At 38.1% G+C, this 15,000-nt stretch overlaps 1 protein-coding gene across 1 annotated transcript in view; it reads right to left on the minus strand.

Moving 5' to 3' along the window:
- The window catches only part of fgf11a (fibroblast growth factor 11a), a 70,284-nt gene that overhangs the window by 19,268 nt on the left and 36,016 nt on the right, over positions 1 to 15,000 (minus strand). Inside the window, exon 3 of the mRNA XM_079867681.1 lies at positions 7,223 to 7,326. Coding sequence (XP_079723807.1) covers positions 7,223 to 7,326 — 104 coding nt within the window. The remainder of the gene's footprint in view (positions 1 to 7,222; positions 7,327 to 15,000) is intronic.

Genomic DNA, 15,000 nt, shown 5'->3' on the forward strand with positions numbered 1-15,000 from the left:
GCTCTTAAAGTGACAGCAGCCACTTTAAAGAGGCAAGCTAAACAGATGACGACAGCGCTGCGACGTCGAAGTCATTAGTAAACATTGCAAGATGGCTATGGATGAACACCAGTTGTTTGAAACGGCTTTGGTCGCTACAATGAACGAGTTAGACTTGGCTTTTTATCTAAAAGAGGAACAGAAGACGGCGTTCAAATCGTTCCTTTGCAAGAAGGGCGTTTTTGCTGTTTAGCCGACCGGATACGGCAAGAGTCTAATCTACCAGTTAGCGCCGCTGGTAGCTAAGCATATGGGGCTTGTTGTGATAGGTCGTAGTGTTATCCAATTGCGTGCAGTGAGATTTTCAAATGCAAATGCATTGCTCCTCGAGCTGGCCGATTTTCATTAGTCGATGCCAGACCATTATTCTTTCAGATTTAGGTCTGGATTTCCAGGCTAATATGTTTCATGGCTGGTAAAAAATATTGATGGCCGGTAAATTTTCTTAAGCCATCGGCCAATGGCAGGTGCGGCAAAAAGTTAGCTTTAGGCTCTCACCATCCCTTGTCTGGGCGTCTCATGTGACCCAAAGTAACCCTGTCTTGATTGCAGTGGTATGTGAAGAAAAAGGAAAGGAAACATGGAAAAGAAGGGATACAAAAAGAAATAGAGCAGGAAAAATGGAAAGGGCAAGAAGGAAGATTGAAAGGGCAAAAGAAAGACAGGGAAAGGGACAGAAAGGAACAGAAAAGGTAGGTAAATGCAAGGGAAAGGGAAAGAAGAAGGGGAAGAGGACGATAATGAGGTACACTGTAAAAAATTTGCTGTAGTTTTGCAGCTGTTTGCCAGTAACTTACTGTAGATTTAAATTTATGTTATTTACTGGCAACAGTTTGTTCAAAGTTAAATGAACATTAAACATTAACAAGTATTTGTCTTTAAAGAATAAAATTATAAAATAACAATCTAATGCAAAGCATTCTGGGAACCAGAAATATTCATCAACCTTTTTCTGTTTTTTTCCTTCAGATTTTGGTTCCCAGAATGCTTTGCATGAGGATGTTATTTTAGTTTTATTCTGTAAAGATAAAGACTTGTTAATGTTTAGTTTTCATTTAATTTTGAACAAATTGTTGCCAGTAAATAACATCAATTTAAATCTACAGTAAGTTACTGGCAAGTAGCTGCCAGTAATACTGTATTTTCTACAGATTTTTCTAACAGTGTAGGAAGGAAAGGGAGACGGAAATGGAAAAAAGACTGTACGCTTCAAATGTGTGATATATTACGGTTACCATATTAAAAGGTTTAAACCTTCATTTCAGGTAACTTTTAAAACTTTGTCATGAAAAAACTGGTCAGTTCAACAAAATCTGCCCCAATTCTGTCAGGTCACCTCTATCAGTGCAAATATGCACTGATGTGTGTGTGTGTGTGTGTGTGTGTGTGTGTGTGTGTGTGTGTGTGCGTGTTGTTTCATTCCCACCTTCTCTCTCCCTCTCTTTTTGTGTTCCTGGCCCAGGAGGGCTTCCACTGTGTGTCGAGTTTAAAAAATGGGTCAGGTTACAGAGACAAAGCACTATTTTTATCGGATAGCAATTTCCAGTGGTCGCCTACAGGTAACACATGCAGCACACAGCAATGACACTGAGTTTCCCAAACACCTTAACCTTTACATACAACTCTCAGCAGAGCTAACCTCAGAGAGAAATGACAGATGAGAGCACGAGAGGAAGCTAAACAAGGAATCAAAACACTGGACAATGACAGAACCGAAAAATAGAGAATAAAGAGAGAATGAAAGATCAAGAGAGATGATAAAAAAAATAAAAAAATGGAGTGATGAACGCAACCCCAAGGGCTCCGCTCTGCATGCCTTCTCTTGTCAATCCATCTCTCTATTCCTTCCTATGGATGATGGAGGCCTTTGTTCCTGCGGTGAGACCCCCCGCTGGCCTGTACTCCTCCATCCCTATCCCTCCATCCCTCGTGAACCATTCAACTTCTCCATATTCCTCCCAAACGTCACCGTTCTGTCAGATGAGAGAGATGACAGCCAGATTACTGCGGTATATAATCATGCTTCACCACAAACGCACGTTCACGAGACAGCTGAGCAGAGGATCATGGGAAAGACTTCTGAGTGAGACCTCTTTCATTCTGAGTCTTCATTAGTGTCCACTTGTGTCCTTAGTGCCATGTGCAATAAAAAAATACACTGAAAATCTTAGGAACATGCTGGCAAAACTAGCATTGTGCTGGTGACTTTGCAAAGCAAGCATCACTTGAACATGTACAATCTAGTTTCCCTAAAAATGATTCTATGGTAATGTTATGGAAACAAATTCAGCTGACCCTGGTTGGGTGGCAATAAATAAAGATGGTAAAAAGAGAAGGAGAGAACTCCAGGAATGCAGAAAGAGAGAATGGCTGAGGTAGTAGAAGTTGAACGAGCATGAAGAAGAGAGAGAGAGAGAGAGAGAGAGAGAAGAGGCTGTAGGTGTGTGTGTGTGAGTGATTTAGTCCCAGTGGAGAGCCGCGTCCGAGTTTGTCAGCCACTGGAAAACATGAATTATTGATAAGCTCAGAGTTTAGGGCAGGTATGTGTGACAGAGAGAGCAACACACACACAAACACAAACACACACAAACTTGCTCCGATTTCAAACTGAATGATTTTGGCCACGATTTTGCCGATTTACAAATTTTGTAAATCCTAAAAGATTCCTCTAATCCCAGACCAAAATCTGAAGTCGCTAGTTTGACATGTTTACAACAGCTGAGCAATGACCACTGCGATCCAGTTTTACCTCCGACGAACTTCTGGCAGTGTCAGAAGATTTGACGCACAGTTCTGTTGCGAGATTTCTCCAACGACAACCATCAAATCAAAGACCAATGAAGTGCACAACCTGATGACAACAACAACAAACCACTTGCTTAAAGGTCCTTGCTCACCGAGTCTGAAATTCTCATCTGAAATCTTCACACATTAAAAAATCAATGCGACCTCACGTTGTGTCAATCACGTTTACACACTGCCTCCGATACTTTTGTCCGTCATAAAAAATTTGGATCAGGTTCAATTTTCTGCGTTTTCGCATATCCGTAGCAAGCATTTTGAGAGGTGTTTTGACAATTTAGAGCCACCGTATAAGCGAATGCCAAAATCCAGAATTGGTTCATGGAAATTGGTGGTCGTATTTTTAAAGGGTTGTTAGATCACCCAAAAATGACGATTCTGTCAGTAATTACTCACCCTCATGTTGTTCCAACCCCGTAAGACTTTCGTTCATCTTCGGAACACAAATTAAGATATTTTTGATTAAATCTGAGAGCTGTCTCACTCAGAACGTCAGAACGTAGGCTCACTATTGGCCGACGCTGGTCATGTGTGTGATGCTGGCGAATAATCACGTGAACTCACTCAGAGGCCCACACAGAAGAAAATGAATAGTGGAATGTTATTTTTGTGTTTTTTTGCACGTAAAAAGTATTCTCGTCGCTTGATAAACTTAAGGTTGAGCCACTGTAGTCACTTGGACTATTTTAAACATTGTCTTTACTAATGTTTCTGGGCCGGCAAGTTTCAATTACATAGAAGCCTATGGAGGAGTGAGACAGCTCTCAGATTTAATCAAAAATATCTTAATTTGTGTTCTGTAGATGAACGAAAGTCTTACGGGGTTGGAACAACATAATTACTGACAGTATTTTCATTGGGTGAACTATCCCTTTAATATGTGGCTCCAGTATCGCTAGCAAAGCATCAAACTGAGCCACTGACATCCTTAAAGCTGCCGTCGGCAACATTTTTTTGATCATATTCAGTGAAATCGACACTATAATCCGACAGAACAACATAAATAAGGTGGTTTTAGAAAAAAACCTGAGCTTCTAACTCCACCTGGAGCGTGTTATTTGTTTTGCAAAAATCCACCGCTCCCGGATCATCGGGTCCAATCAGCGCAGGGGGGTGTGAGATCTGACTGTCAATCACAGGTCGTGCACACGCCACAGATCCCCTCTCCCTCGCGCACATTACAATCACATGCACACGCCTGAAGTTTGCGCAGTAACGAAGAGTGATGGCGGAAAAGACTCCAATTCCTCGGTTAACCTCAAGAGCTAGGAGGTCAGAGCTTGCAACATTTATTCTCGACAGGTAATTGTGCTTTATCAACCATTTACTTTATGAGTACTCCATGGTGTTGATCGATGCTGATGAGACGGGCGCGTTCACAGAAAATCTGGTGCACACGCACTGACCCTCACGAACTCGATGGGAGGGTATTAGTTGATAGTGGGGGAGGGGCATGAGAGTTGTAAACATTCAAAATTTTGGCTAAGTCCACTCAATCTTCCAGGGTTGCCGACGGCAGCTTTAAGTAAAGTTTGAATCGCTCGGGATAATCCCGCAGCTCCTTGATAAGGAGGTGGAACTCTCCGTACTCTCTACGCAATCTCAGGATTTAATGGACCTAATATTTCCTCTTTTTCCCTTTTTAAGTTGAAGAGAACAAAATCGTCACTTCCTGATAAACTAGAGCTAAATATCACTAAGAAAACTAGGAAAAGCCACTGTATATAATAATTTTCGTATATAATCAATTACTCAGAGCGTGCAGATGAAACACAATCAATGCGTTATCTTTCTTTCGGAGGCGGATGCTGCTGTTTGGGAACGCTGTCGTGTAAGAGAGTTCTGGGAGGGAATTATACCGGACCACTTTGACGAGATTTGACAAGCATTTCACAACAACCAAAACAGCATTTCAGATGCTGTGCAATGAGATCGTTCCGCTGGTTATAGTCCCATCCCATTACTGGTTATATGCCGTCCCATCACGCAAAGTCACCTGATTTTTTTGTTGTGCAACGAGATATTTATTCAGTAAATGTGTTTCCATCGTAGTTAAAATGTATCTGACTCAAACGGGAGCATATGTTTTTATACGCATTTTTAGAACTTATGCACATCTTGGCGTTTCCATCCAGCAGTTTTTGATGCGATACCCCAAAATGCACACAGAAATAGGTGGATGGAAACATAGCTTATATGTTTTGGTTCTATTGTTTCAGACTATTTTGAAGCTCAGGAGAAAGCTGTCTCCTGTTTTCGTGTTTGCATTGCTTTTTGTGGCATGCTTCGCTGCATGGCTTCACACTAGTCTCTTTGGTCTAAAATATCATGCTTGAAAAAAGATCAAAGTTAGGGCACAGGCAGAGCGGTTTGAGTTCTTCAGACTAAAGCAGAGATTGGAGAAAAGAAAAAGAGGTCGCCTTGCATGAGGTTTTCTAGGATAGGGATTTTCTCTCTTTTTTTCAGGTACGGTCATTTCCCCCTGTAGAAAATGGGTCGTGTTTCTTCCCATGAGGAGACACATTCTCTACAGATGCTCTCCTTGCAAGAGAAGAGAAAAAGTGCTCCAGTGTGTGAGAGAAGGATACGTGAGAGGGTTGTATAACAAATTATGTCACTTATTGAGTTCACAACTGAGAGACAGTTGTAATTTATGTGATAATTGATATAAATCATTTTTAAAATGGTTTATCTCACTCATTGTTTAGGTTATTTTTAGCGACACCTGACAAGAGACTGAACGTGACTCAATGACCCGACATATGATACACTGCAAAGTTATTTTTTGTTCTTTGCTTAGAAGTAAAAAGAAGTTGTAAATATCTTTGCTGTGATATACTGTTAACAAACATGCCGATGCCGTTCACACCGCTGAGAGTGACGTTTAGATGAATATATAAATATGTGCTGCACAATTTCCTCTCAATTACAAAATAAACACACAACAACAATGACAGCGGTGAGAAAACATCAGTTCAGAAAGCATCTGATCATAGTGATGTGGAAATGTTCACACAATCTCTGCAATTCACCGACATCATGTCGACAGATGAAGTTATTCAAATTACAGTGTTATGGTCGTTTGATTATTATATATTTGAGACTATAGACTATATATATCTGGCTATGTGAGACTATTGTTTGAAAGAATCCCTTTTCTTGCATGACACATTGACATTACAGAACAGAATGACTCTTTCAGCATTATCCTGAATATTATCCTGAACATTGTATAAGCATTCGCTTCATGTGTCATTGACCGGAAGAAAAGCTCTCGGGAGCGTAAACGTTTCATTCTTTGGGCAAAAATGTCCTTCTCATACAAATGAGTCTATAGGCTTTCATAGACAACCTAGGAAGTCTAGGAAGGACTATTTTTTTATGTTTCGTTACAAGCTGTTCCCACATTGGCAATAAAAAAAACGCGATTAATACATTAAAATTCTTACATAAAGCCCTTAGTGCACTTTATGGAGCGACAGTACATTACAGAGCCCTCGCCTCCCTTAGACTCATCACCACACTTTAAAGAGTGTCATGATCTACTTCAAAGATGAAAGCAAGCAATACTCTTTTCTTCTCCAAACGAGAGTGAGTGGATAAAGAAGAAAGAAGAACTGCTGCTTTACCCTGCAAAGCATTGCATCTTTTGTCTTGCTCACCAGAGTTTATCTGCTGGAGAGAAATAGGCCAGACTAATGGAGTGTGTCACAGAGAACCGAGGCCAACAGTATTCACACTCACAGTCTGAGGACAAACGCACTGCACTTAACTTCATTAGTAGCACCTGATACATAATCAAAGAGCATCAAAAATGTGTCAAGTTTCTTTGAGTGTCTGAGACCTCATTAAAAACATTTTTTTTTTAGGATTTTGAAAACTTTTATATAAAGAATTTTCCTTGATCTTTTGACATAGAGGTCATTGTACTATAAAAATATCCTGTAAGTTTCAGAGCTCAAAACTTCCTCATTAGTCCAAAAACAGCTTTTATTGAAACCAAGCTCAGAAAATGACTGGTTTCGGAATTTGTCACATTATGATGTCAAAGTGTGACAAAAGACCGCCTCTGCAGAAGAAGATCGACGCCCACTTCTACATCATTTCCTCTTTAGCCCCGCCCACCGATGTCCTGTAGTAGTAAATACGAGACGGACGCAAACACAGGATTACTTAAACAAAACCAACTTTTCCAAACTTCAAACTTCCAAACTTCAACTTTTCACTGAAATTACTATGTTGATAATTTGCAACTGTATTGATTTAGAAAAGTAAAAGCTTTTTCATTCGTGATCTCAGACATCTGGCCTCCACTGTGTGTTGCTGGCATCTTTAACATGATACGATAAGATTGGTTTGTATGAATATGAGATGTGCTTACTGATGTGTAGAGGTGGCCCTCGCTGTTCATGCCTATGTAGAGTCCTGACTTAGTGCTCTGGATGGCGACTATCCTCAGACCCACAGGAATCAAGTTGAACAGCACTGCAATTAAGAGAGAGAGAGAGAGAGAGAGAGAGAGAGAGAGAGAGAGATTTTAATCATCAGCATGGACACTTTGAAATTTCGCTGTAATAAATGATGAACGATTTTCAATATCTCTTTTTTCAGCACATTATGAAGGAGGAGAATTTCTCTTCAGTGCACCTGAGGTAACACACACTCCTCCAAAACTGAGAGTTTCAGCAGAAACCTCCTGACATTACAGACCCCCCAGTGAAATGAGCTTTCAGCTTCGGTGAGGTTTTAAAGAGAAACTGTGAAATCTCCTTCCACCTCGTCCTTTGTTCAACCATCACTCTGCCAGCCGTAGCCAAAAGGATTTCCAGTGTTTCCTAAACTGGGATGTTAGCTCGAGGCGTGAGCATGACACCGGGACGGTTGCACGAGCCTTTTGCGCTGCGGATGAGAGGGTGTCTATTTTGGTGTGTAGTGTTGACCGACGGGACCGTTGGTGAGAAACGTCTTGAGCGACATGTTGACTTTAGCAGTATTGACAAATGGCCTGTGGCAATGTGTCTCCACGGGAGCGGTGCAGATTCGAGGAGCCCCTCCTAATGTCGTGATAACCGCGGGCATGACAATGCAGACCTCATCTGAACCCGAAACCTTACAGACTTTAAGACATAAAAAATACTGGAGAGCAGATTAATGACTGCAGAAGTAGAAATGAAGAGAATTGAAGAGAAGAGGGACTTTCTTTCACTCTCTGTTCCAGTTTTAATGTCTTTTCTGGCTGTGACAAATAACGCAACAATGTACGAGCAGAATCAGTTTAGTCCACAGCTCTAGTGGAGCTTCAATGGGTGTCGTGGGTGCCAGCAAAGAAGACAAGACAGTGGATTGCTCGGGAACAATAAAATAAAATAAAATAAAATAAAATAAAATAAAATAAAATAAAATAAAATAAAATAAAATAAAATAAATACTTTTTTTTTTACTTCAATAGGTGTCGTGGATGCCAGCAAAAGAGACAAGACAGTGGATTGCTCGGGAACAATAAAATAAAATAAAATAAAATAAATAAAATAAAATAAAATAAAATAAAATAAAATAAAATAAAATAAAATAAAATAAAATAAAATCATTTTACTTCAATAGGTGTTGTGGGTGCCAGCAAAAGAGACAAGACAGTGGATTGCTCAGGAAAAATAAAATAAAATAAAATAAAATAAAATAAAATAAAATAAAATAAAATAAAATACTTTTTTTTTTTTTACTTCAATAGGTGTGGTGGATGCCAGCAAAAGAGACAAGACAGTGGATTGCTCAGGGGAATAAATAAATACATACATACATACATACATACATACATCAAATAAAAGTTCTGCATCAATAGGTGTCATGGGTGCCAGCAGACAAGACTGGATTGCTTAGAAGAAGAAAAAATAATAATAATGATGAAACAAGACAGTGGATTGCTTAGGGAAAATAAAATAAAATAAAATTAAATTAAATAAAATTAAATAAAATTAAATAAAATTAAATAAAATTAAATAAAATTAAAAAAACACTTTTGTGGAGCTTCAATAGTAGCTTCTTAATAGCTTCTTGTTGGTGCCAACAAAGCAGACAAGACAGTGGAATAGTTATATTTTTACCAAGATAAATAAATAAAGAATAATAATAAAGAATAAACAAAATAAAAAAGATTCATAGTCAATCTGAGATGACAACACTAAGAAACAGAAAGGACAAGAGCACACTTTCTTCTAAAAAATAATAGCGGAGTGTTGGGAAAGCTATTGTGAAATATATATATATATATATATATATATATATATATATATATATATATATATATATATATATATATATATACCAATATATAATTATAAATTATAATAAATATATAATGATACATGTGTAAATATGCTAAAAGTGAGCAGAATTTAGTAAACTTATAGAAATAGACTGGGCTGTGACTTCAAAAGCTATAAGACGCATGGACTAAAAGCCACAAAACTGTCATTCTGATCTGAAAATCAGCATCAAACGTAATGATGACAGCAGCACTAACTTTACCAAGCCTTTAACTGCGGCTCAGAATCAATTAAAGACAATCAAACACACTGAGACATTAAACAACATTAGTTCGCCATCATGATGAAATTAGATATGATAAGTTATGTGTGTATGTGTGTGTTTACATGTGGTGTCTCTGCACCCTGAAGCATCACTAAATACTGACAGTCAGGCTCGTTTTATTGCTTTAAGAGACACAAAGAAATGAATGACAACCTTAGGTCTGTCTATGTCAAAGTCCGTCTGTGCTCGGCATTATGGGATATGGGTCAGGGCACAAAACTTGCCTGTCGTTCATCCTCTCTCTCTAGTATAGAGAATCCTTCCTTTCTTCTTTCAATATGCCTCAGCGCATTGTGTCAGTGCGCTGTCAACAGCTCTGACGTCTCGCTGTCTGTTAAAGACCTTCAGAGCTTCTCGCTTTTCTTTTTTTCTCCCATCCTTCTGGGCGGGTTGAAGGGAAGTCGTTAAATGTTGGCATGACATTAGTAAAACTTTGTGAGTGTTTAAGTGTTCTTAAGGGGGCAATGCTGAGGACATGATATTTGATGTAAGTATGTTTCATCTCTGGTTGACCATATTCGCCAGATGCTTCAAAATAAAAAGTCCGTCACCAGATGGACATTTACGGGATAAAAGTAAACTAATTCCATAGTTCTTTTCCCCTTTTGTTTAACCTTTCTTTCAGTTGTAGTTAAACTTTCTTTCTGTCTAGACGCTGGCCTCACACCATCTTTTCTTTCTCGCCGCTGTCTTGTTCTCTTTGGTTAACCTTTTCTGTGTGCCAAAATAAGATGCCAGAATCTTGCTCTTTTAGATTCTCCCTCTTTATCTCCCTCTGGCCATAAACACACTGCAGATAAATACAGTTGTCACTCCTCTTCTGAGAGCTGTATACTGTAGTATTAATATAAATATATTACCATAAACAGTAATGTTGTGAAATATTACAATTTAACATACTCTTTTCTATTTTTAATATATTTTAAAGGTTGATTTATTCTTCTGATCCTTACAAAATGCTAATTTTGGTGCTCAAGATTACATATTATTATTATTATTATTAATGTTAAATACAGTTTATAATGGTTTCCTGTTTCTGCTTTGTTTCCCGGACATTTAGGGGCCGTTTACATGACAGCGTTTTCAACTAAAAATTTAAAACCTTTTGCGGTTTGGCCGTTCATTTACATGCCAATGGTGTTTTGGGGGCTTGAAAACGGGTTTCAAAGTGCAAGTTTCTAAAAATGATACCGTTACTGTCTCCATGTAAACTACAAAAACGTGAATTTGTGAAAATAGTAATATCATGCACATGCGTATTACGTGTTCAGTCTATAGGCACTTAGTGTTTCTTTAAAAAGTGACATCGCCACCTACTGGCCTGGCATGAATAATACAGCGTTTTTAGTTGTTTTTACGGCTTTGATTTTTGATAACACTGTCATCTGTGTGCAATAAATGCAAAGGAAAAACTTTACCATTTTAGTTCATTGTAGTCGTGTAAACGCACCCTTAATTTGTATTTACTTCCTTGCACTGTACAACATTATATAACACTTAATTTGAGCATTTACTCTCCCTTTCGAGTTTCATGGCAAAGCATGCTGGAAAATGGAAATCCCAGCCCAGTTTCAGTAAAATTTAAGTTTGTCTAAATGAAAAGAAACAAGTTCATAAAACTCAAAACAATTAAACTATTCAGATCACTTAAGATGCATCAGTTTTTGTGAACTCAAAAGAAAAGAAAGTTCTGAATACTCATTAGAAATTAGAAATTTGATTTTACTAATTTGTTTAATCTCTCATATCACATATCCCTCATGTCTGTGTGGAAAAGTATTTGCTGAGTTACAGTTCATTTTCTGACACGTTTCAGAAGGGACTTCGAAAAGCATAACATTTGGTTTTTATTGTGAGTGTACACAAATAAAAGTAGTACATTAACAGTTTCGAATAATTTATAACACTTGTCTGTATGACCAAAATCAATGGAGTATTTTGAGTCTCTTTCGCACCGATAAGAAAAAAGGAGAGGTGGTCGTGCCGTTGACCCCAAGGGGTTAAGTTTACCCTTCTCAAACCAATTAATTATTTTAAGCGTTAGGATTTACATTGTGTTCCTGTGTTTAGCCCATTTGCTTTTGTTCCCATTTCTGCTTGTTTCCATAGTTACTCATTAGTTGATATATAAGTCCCACCTGTTTCTTGTTTGGTTGCTCATTATCTTGTGTATTTAAACCCTCAGTTGGTTTGGTAAACAATAATTGAGAAGTGTAAATCAAATGGAGATGGCAACATTCTACCTGAAGGAGGACATGTGTCTATATTGTGTTTATATTGTGTGTCCGCACACACACTAAGGAGGATGTTTTGAGAGGCCAAACAAACTGTAATGATCAAAGTTGGAGAATTGTGGATGCTAGCTGAGTCACAGTACTGAGATTTAAAGTCACAATTACAAGAAAAAAGTAGCAATTATGAGAAATCAATTTGCAGCTGTATATAAAGTCACAATGTGAGATATAAAGAAACATTTGAAATATAAAATCACAGTTGCAAAAAATAAAGTCACAGTACTGTTGCACATGTTAGATATAATCACAATTACCCTTTTTATTTTTTCACTCTGAGATTGAAACAGAATTCCAACCACACGAAGAACAATAATGTAGAGGAATCATTCCTGTGTTTAAATACTGTTATGCCTCTCAAAACTTTACAGTGTGTGTCCTCTGTGAAGACTTTGACCAAAGTCAGAGTTTTTTTTAAATGATTATTTTCCTTACTTGAAGATATTCAGTAAAGGACAAGGTAAGGCAGAAATGTAGAAAAATGCTGTAATAAGGAAAGATTTAGTTGCAAAGAAACCAACTCCACCTGACTCTCTCTTTCTCTCTCTCTCTCTCTCTCTCTCTCTCTCTCTCTCTCTCTCTCTCTCTCTCTCTCTCTCTCTCTCTCTCTCTCTCTCTCTTATCTTTTCAAGTGTAAGTACTTGAGCAGGGGTGAAATGCATGATCAGCTCAAGATGTTCATTGGCTGAGTGTGAAATACACACACACACACACACACACACACACACACACACACACACACACACACACACACACACACACACACACACAGAGCAAGAGTCTATTCGTTCCTCTCCAGTTTTGCTCATTAAGACATTACATAATCAACTTGTTGTTGACGAGAAGATTAAAATGAGGAGGACTGCCAGTCCACCCTTCCCTCCAATGATGGAGCACCGATCACTGCCGAACCAGCTGTTCTTATGGCTTTTCTGGGAACTGCCGGGACAAGCACTGTGCCATCTGGGGACCTGGTACTAATCTGTGGAAAACTCCAAAGTTTGCTTGAAGAAATTAAAGGGCCCTAATGTAAGAATTTTCATGTAGCAATCACATTTGCGAATGCTTATACAATGTTCAGGAAAATGCTGAAAGAGCCAATCTGTACTGTACTGTCGATGTGTCATGCAAAGAAAAGGGATTCTTTCAAACTTTAGTCTCACAGCCAGATCTATATAGTCTATTGACTCAAATATACTTTATAATCAAACCATCATAACACTGTAATTTTAATAACTTCATCTGTCGGCATGATGTCGGTGAATTGCAGAGATTGTGTGAACATTTCCACATCACTATGATCAGATGCTTTCTGAACTGATGTTTTCTCACCGCTGTCATTGTTGTTGTGTGTTTATTTTGTAATTGAGAGGAAATTGTTCAGAACATATTTATATATTCATCTAAACGTCACTCTCAGCGGTGTGAACGGCGTCGGCATGTTTGTTAACAGTACAGGTGAAACTCGAAAAATTTGAATATCGTGCAAAAGTTCACGTATTTCAGTAATTCAACTTAAAAGGTGAAACTAATATATTATATAGACTCATTACATGCAAAGTGAGTTATTTCAAGCCTTTTTGTTATCATTTTAATGATTATGGCTTACAGTTCATGCAAACCCTAAATTCAAAACCTCTGAAATTCTGAAAATTTTCATAAGCTGTAAGCCATAATCATCAAAATTATAACAAATAAAGGCTTGAAATAACTCACTTTGCATGTAATGAGTCTATATAATATATTAGTTTCACCTTTTAAGTCGAATTACTGAAATACATGAACTTTTGCACGATATTCAAATTTTTCGAGTTTCACCAGTATATCACAGCAAAGATATTTACAACTTCTTTTTACTTCAAAGCAAAGAACAAAAAAGAACTTCGCAGCGTATCGTATTTCGGGTCATTGAGTCACGTTCAGTCTCTTGTACGTTACGTGTGCATGAGTCCGAGCACGAGTGACAAGTTGCTGGCTGTAGTTCACTTAACGGCCACCGGTGTCACTAATAACAAGGCTTTCTGAATTCTACATAGAGCCCATTTAAAGTAAGAATGTTCTTTAGGCTTTACCTTGAAGTAGATGAAGTGGAGAACATGAACTCTAACCATTAGTTCACCACAGAAAGGATAAATCTATCACAGAGTTTACTAACCTTGTTCAACTTATTCTTTGCTGCTCACCTTGCAATAAACTGTGATAAATTAGACTGCAGTTGTTTTCATTAGTTTGGATGAAAATTACAGGGCATGTTTGCAAGAGCTAATGCGTGCAAACTGAGTTATGAAGGCGTCCAGGTCAGGTCTGGTTCTGAGGCGAGTACAAGAGAGGTGCCTGATGGGAAGGCTATATATTCCTAAAAATAAAGGTTACCATGAAACCTAATATGGAAGTTTCCAAAGCAGAGCATAAAATCCAATTGTTTGCCTATTTAATGATGGAATTGTATATCATTACAACAGAGGGCTTCCAGATATGAATCAGAGCATGTTAATTATTTATTCTCTCTCCATGCTGATTTGGCAGTTTTTGGGTGTTATTAGCATATGCCGCAGTGTGGTGCATAAAGAGAAGCTTTAGCGAGACCCCCTCAGTGCTAATGAGAGGGCAAACCTATAACATCTGACCTCAGTCAAAGAGACAGACAGAGAGAGAGAGAGAGAGAGAGAGAGAGAGAGAGAGAGAGAGAGAGAGAGAGAGAGAGAGAGAGAGAGAGAGAGAGAGAGAGAGAGAGAGAGAGAGAGAGAGAAGGAGAGATGCATGTGTGTAGTCAAGATCTGTTAGCTCAGCCTGTCAATGTCCTCTGCTCTTTCTTGACCCTGTAACACAGCAAATGTGAACATCCACACCAAAATGGGGAAATGAGCACACACATCCTCTGACTCCAACTGGTTCTCTCTCATCAAGACGACATCAGCAAAGATCAACTAGCCTCGGTAAATTGCATCAGGACAGTTTTATTTAAATGGGCGAGACAGGCAAATATCAAACTAGTTGATACATTAAATTTCAAACAATGCAATAACCTCTTGCTTTCCTGTATTCTGCTTCCACCTATTGATGAGCCATTGCAGCATGAAAAAGAGATTCAGGCCTTTTTCATCTTAAAGTAAAAGTTTATTCAAGTAAAATGAATATATTTAGTTTGAAAACATTTCAGAGTAATACTGATGTTGTTTTGATGTTTTGTTAGAAAATGAATGTGTAGTTTTCATAAATTGAATCTGTTTTGAGCAGTCATGTTCAAAAGAATTTACTTAAATCCATTGAAGTCAATGGA

The sequence above is a fragment of the Squalius cephalus genome (genome assembly GCF_949319135.1).
Source record: "Squalius cephalus genome assembly, chromosome: 3".
NCBI lineage: Eukaryota > Metazoa > Chordata > Actinopteri > Cypriniformes > Leuciscidae > Squalius > Squalius cephalus.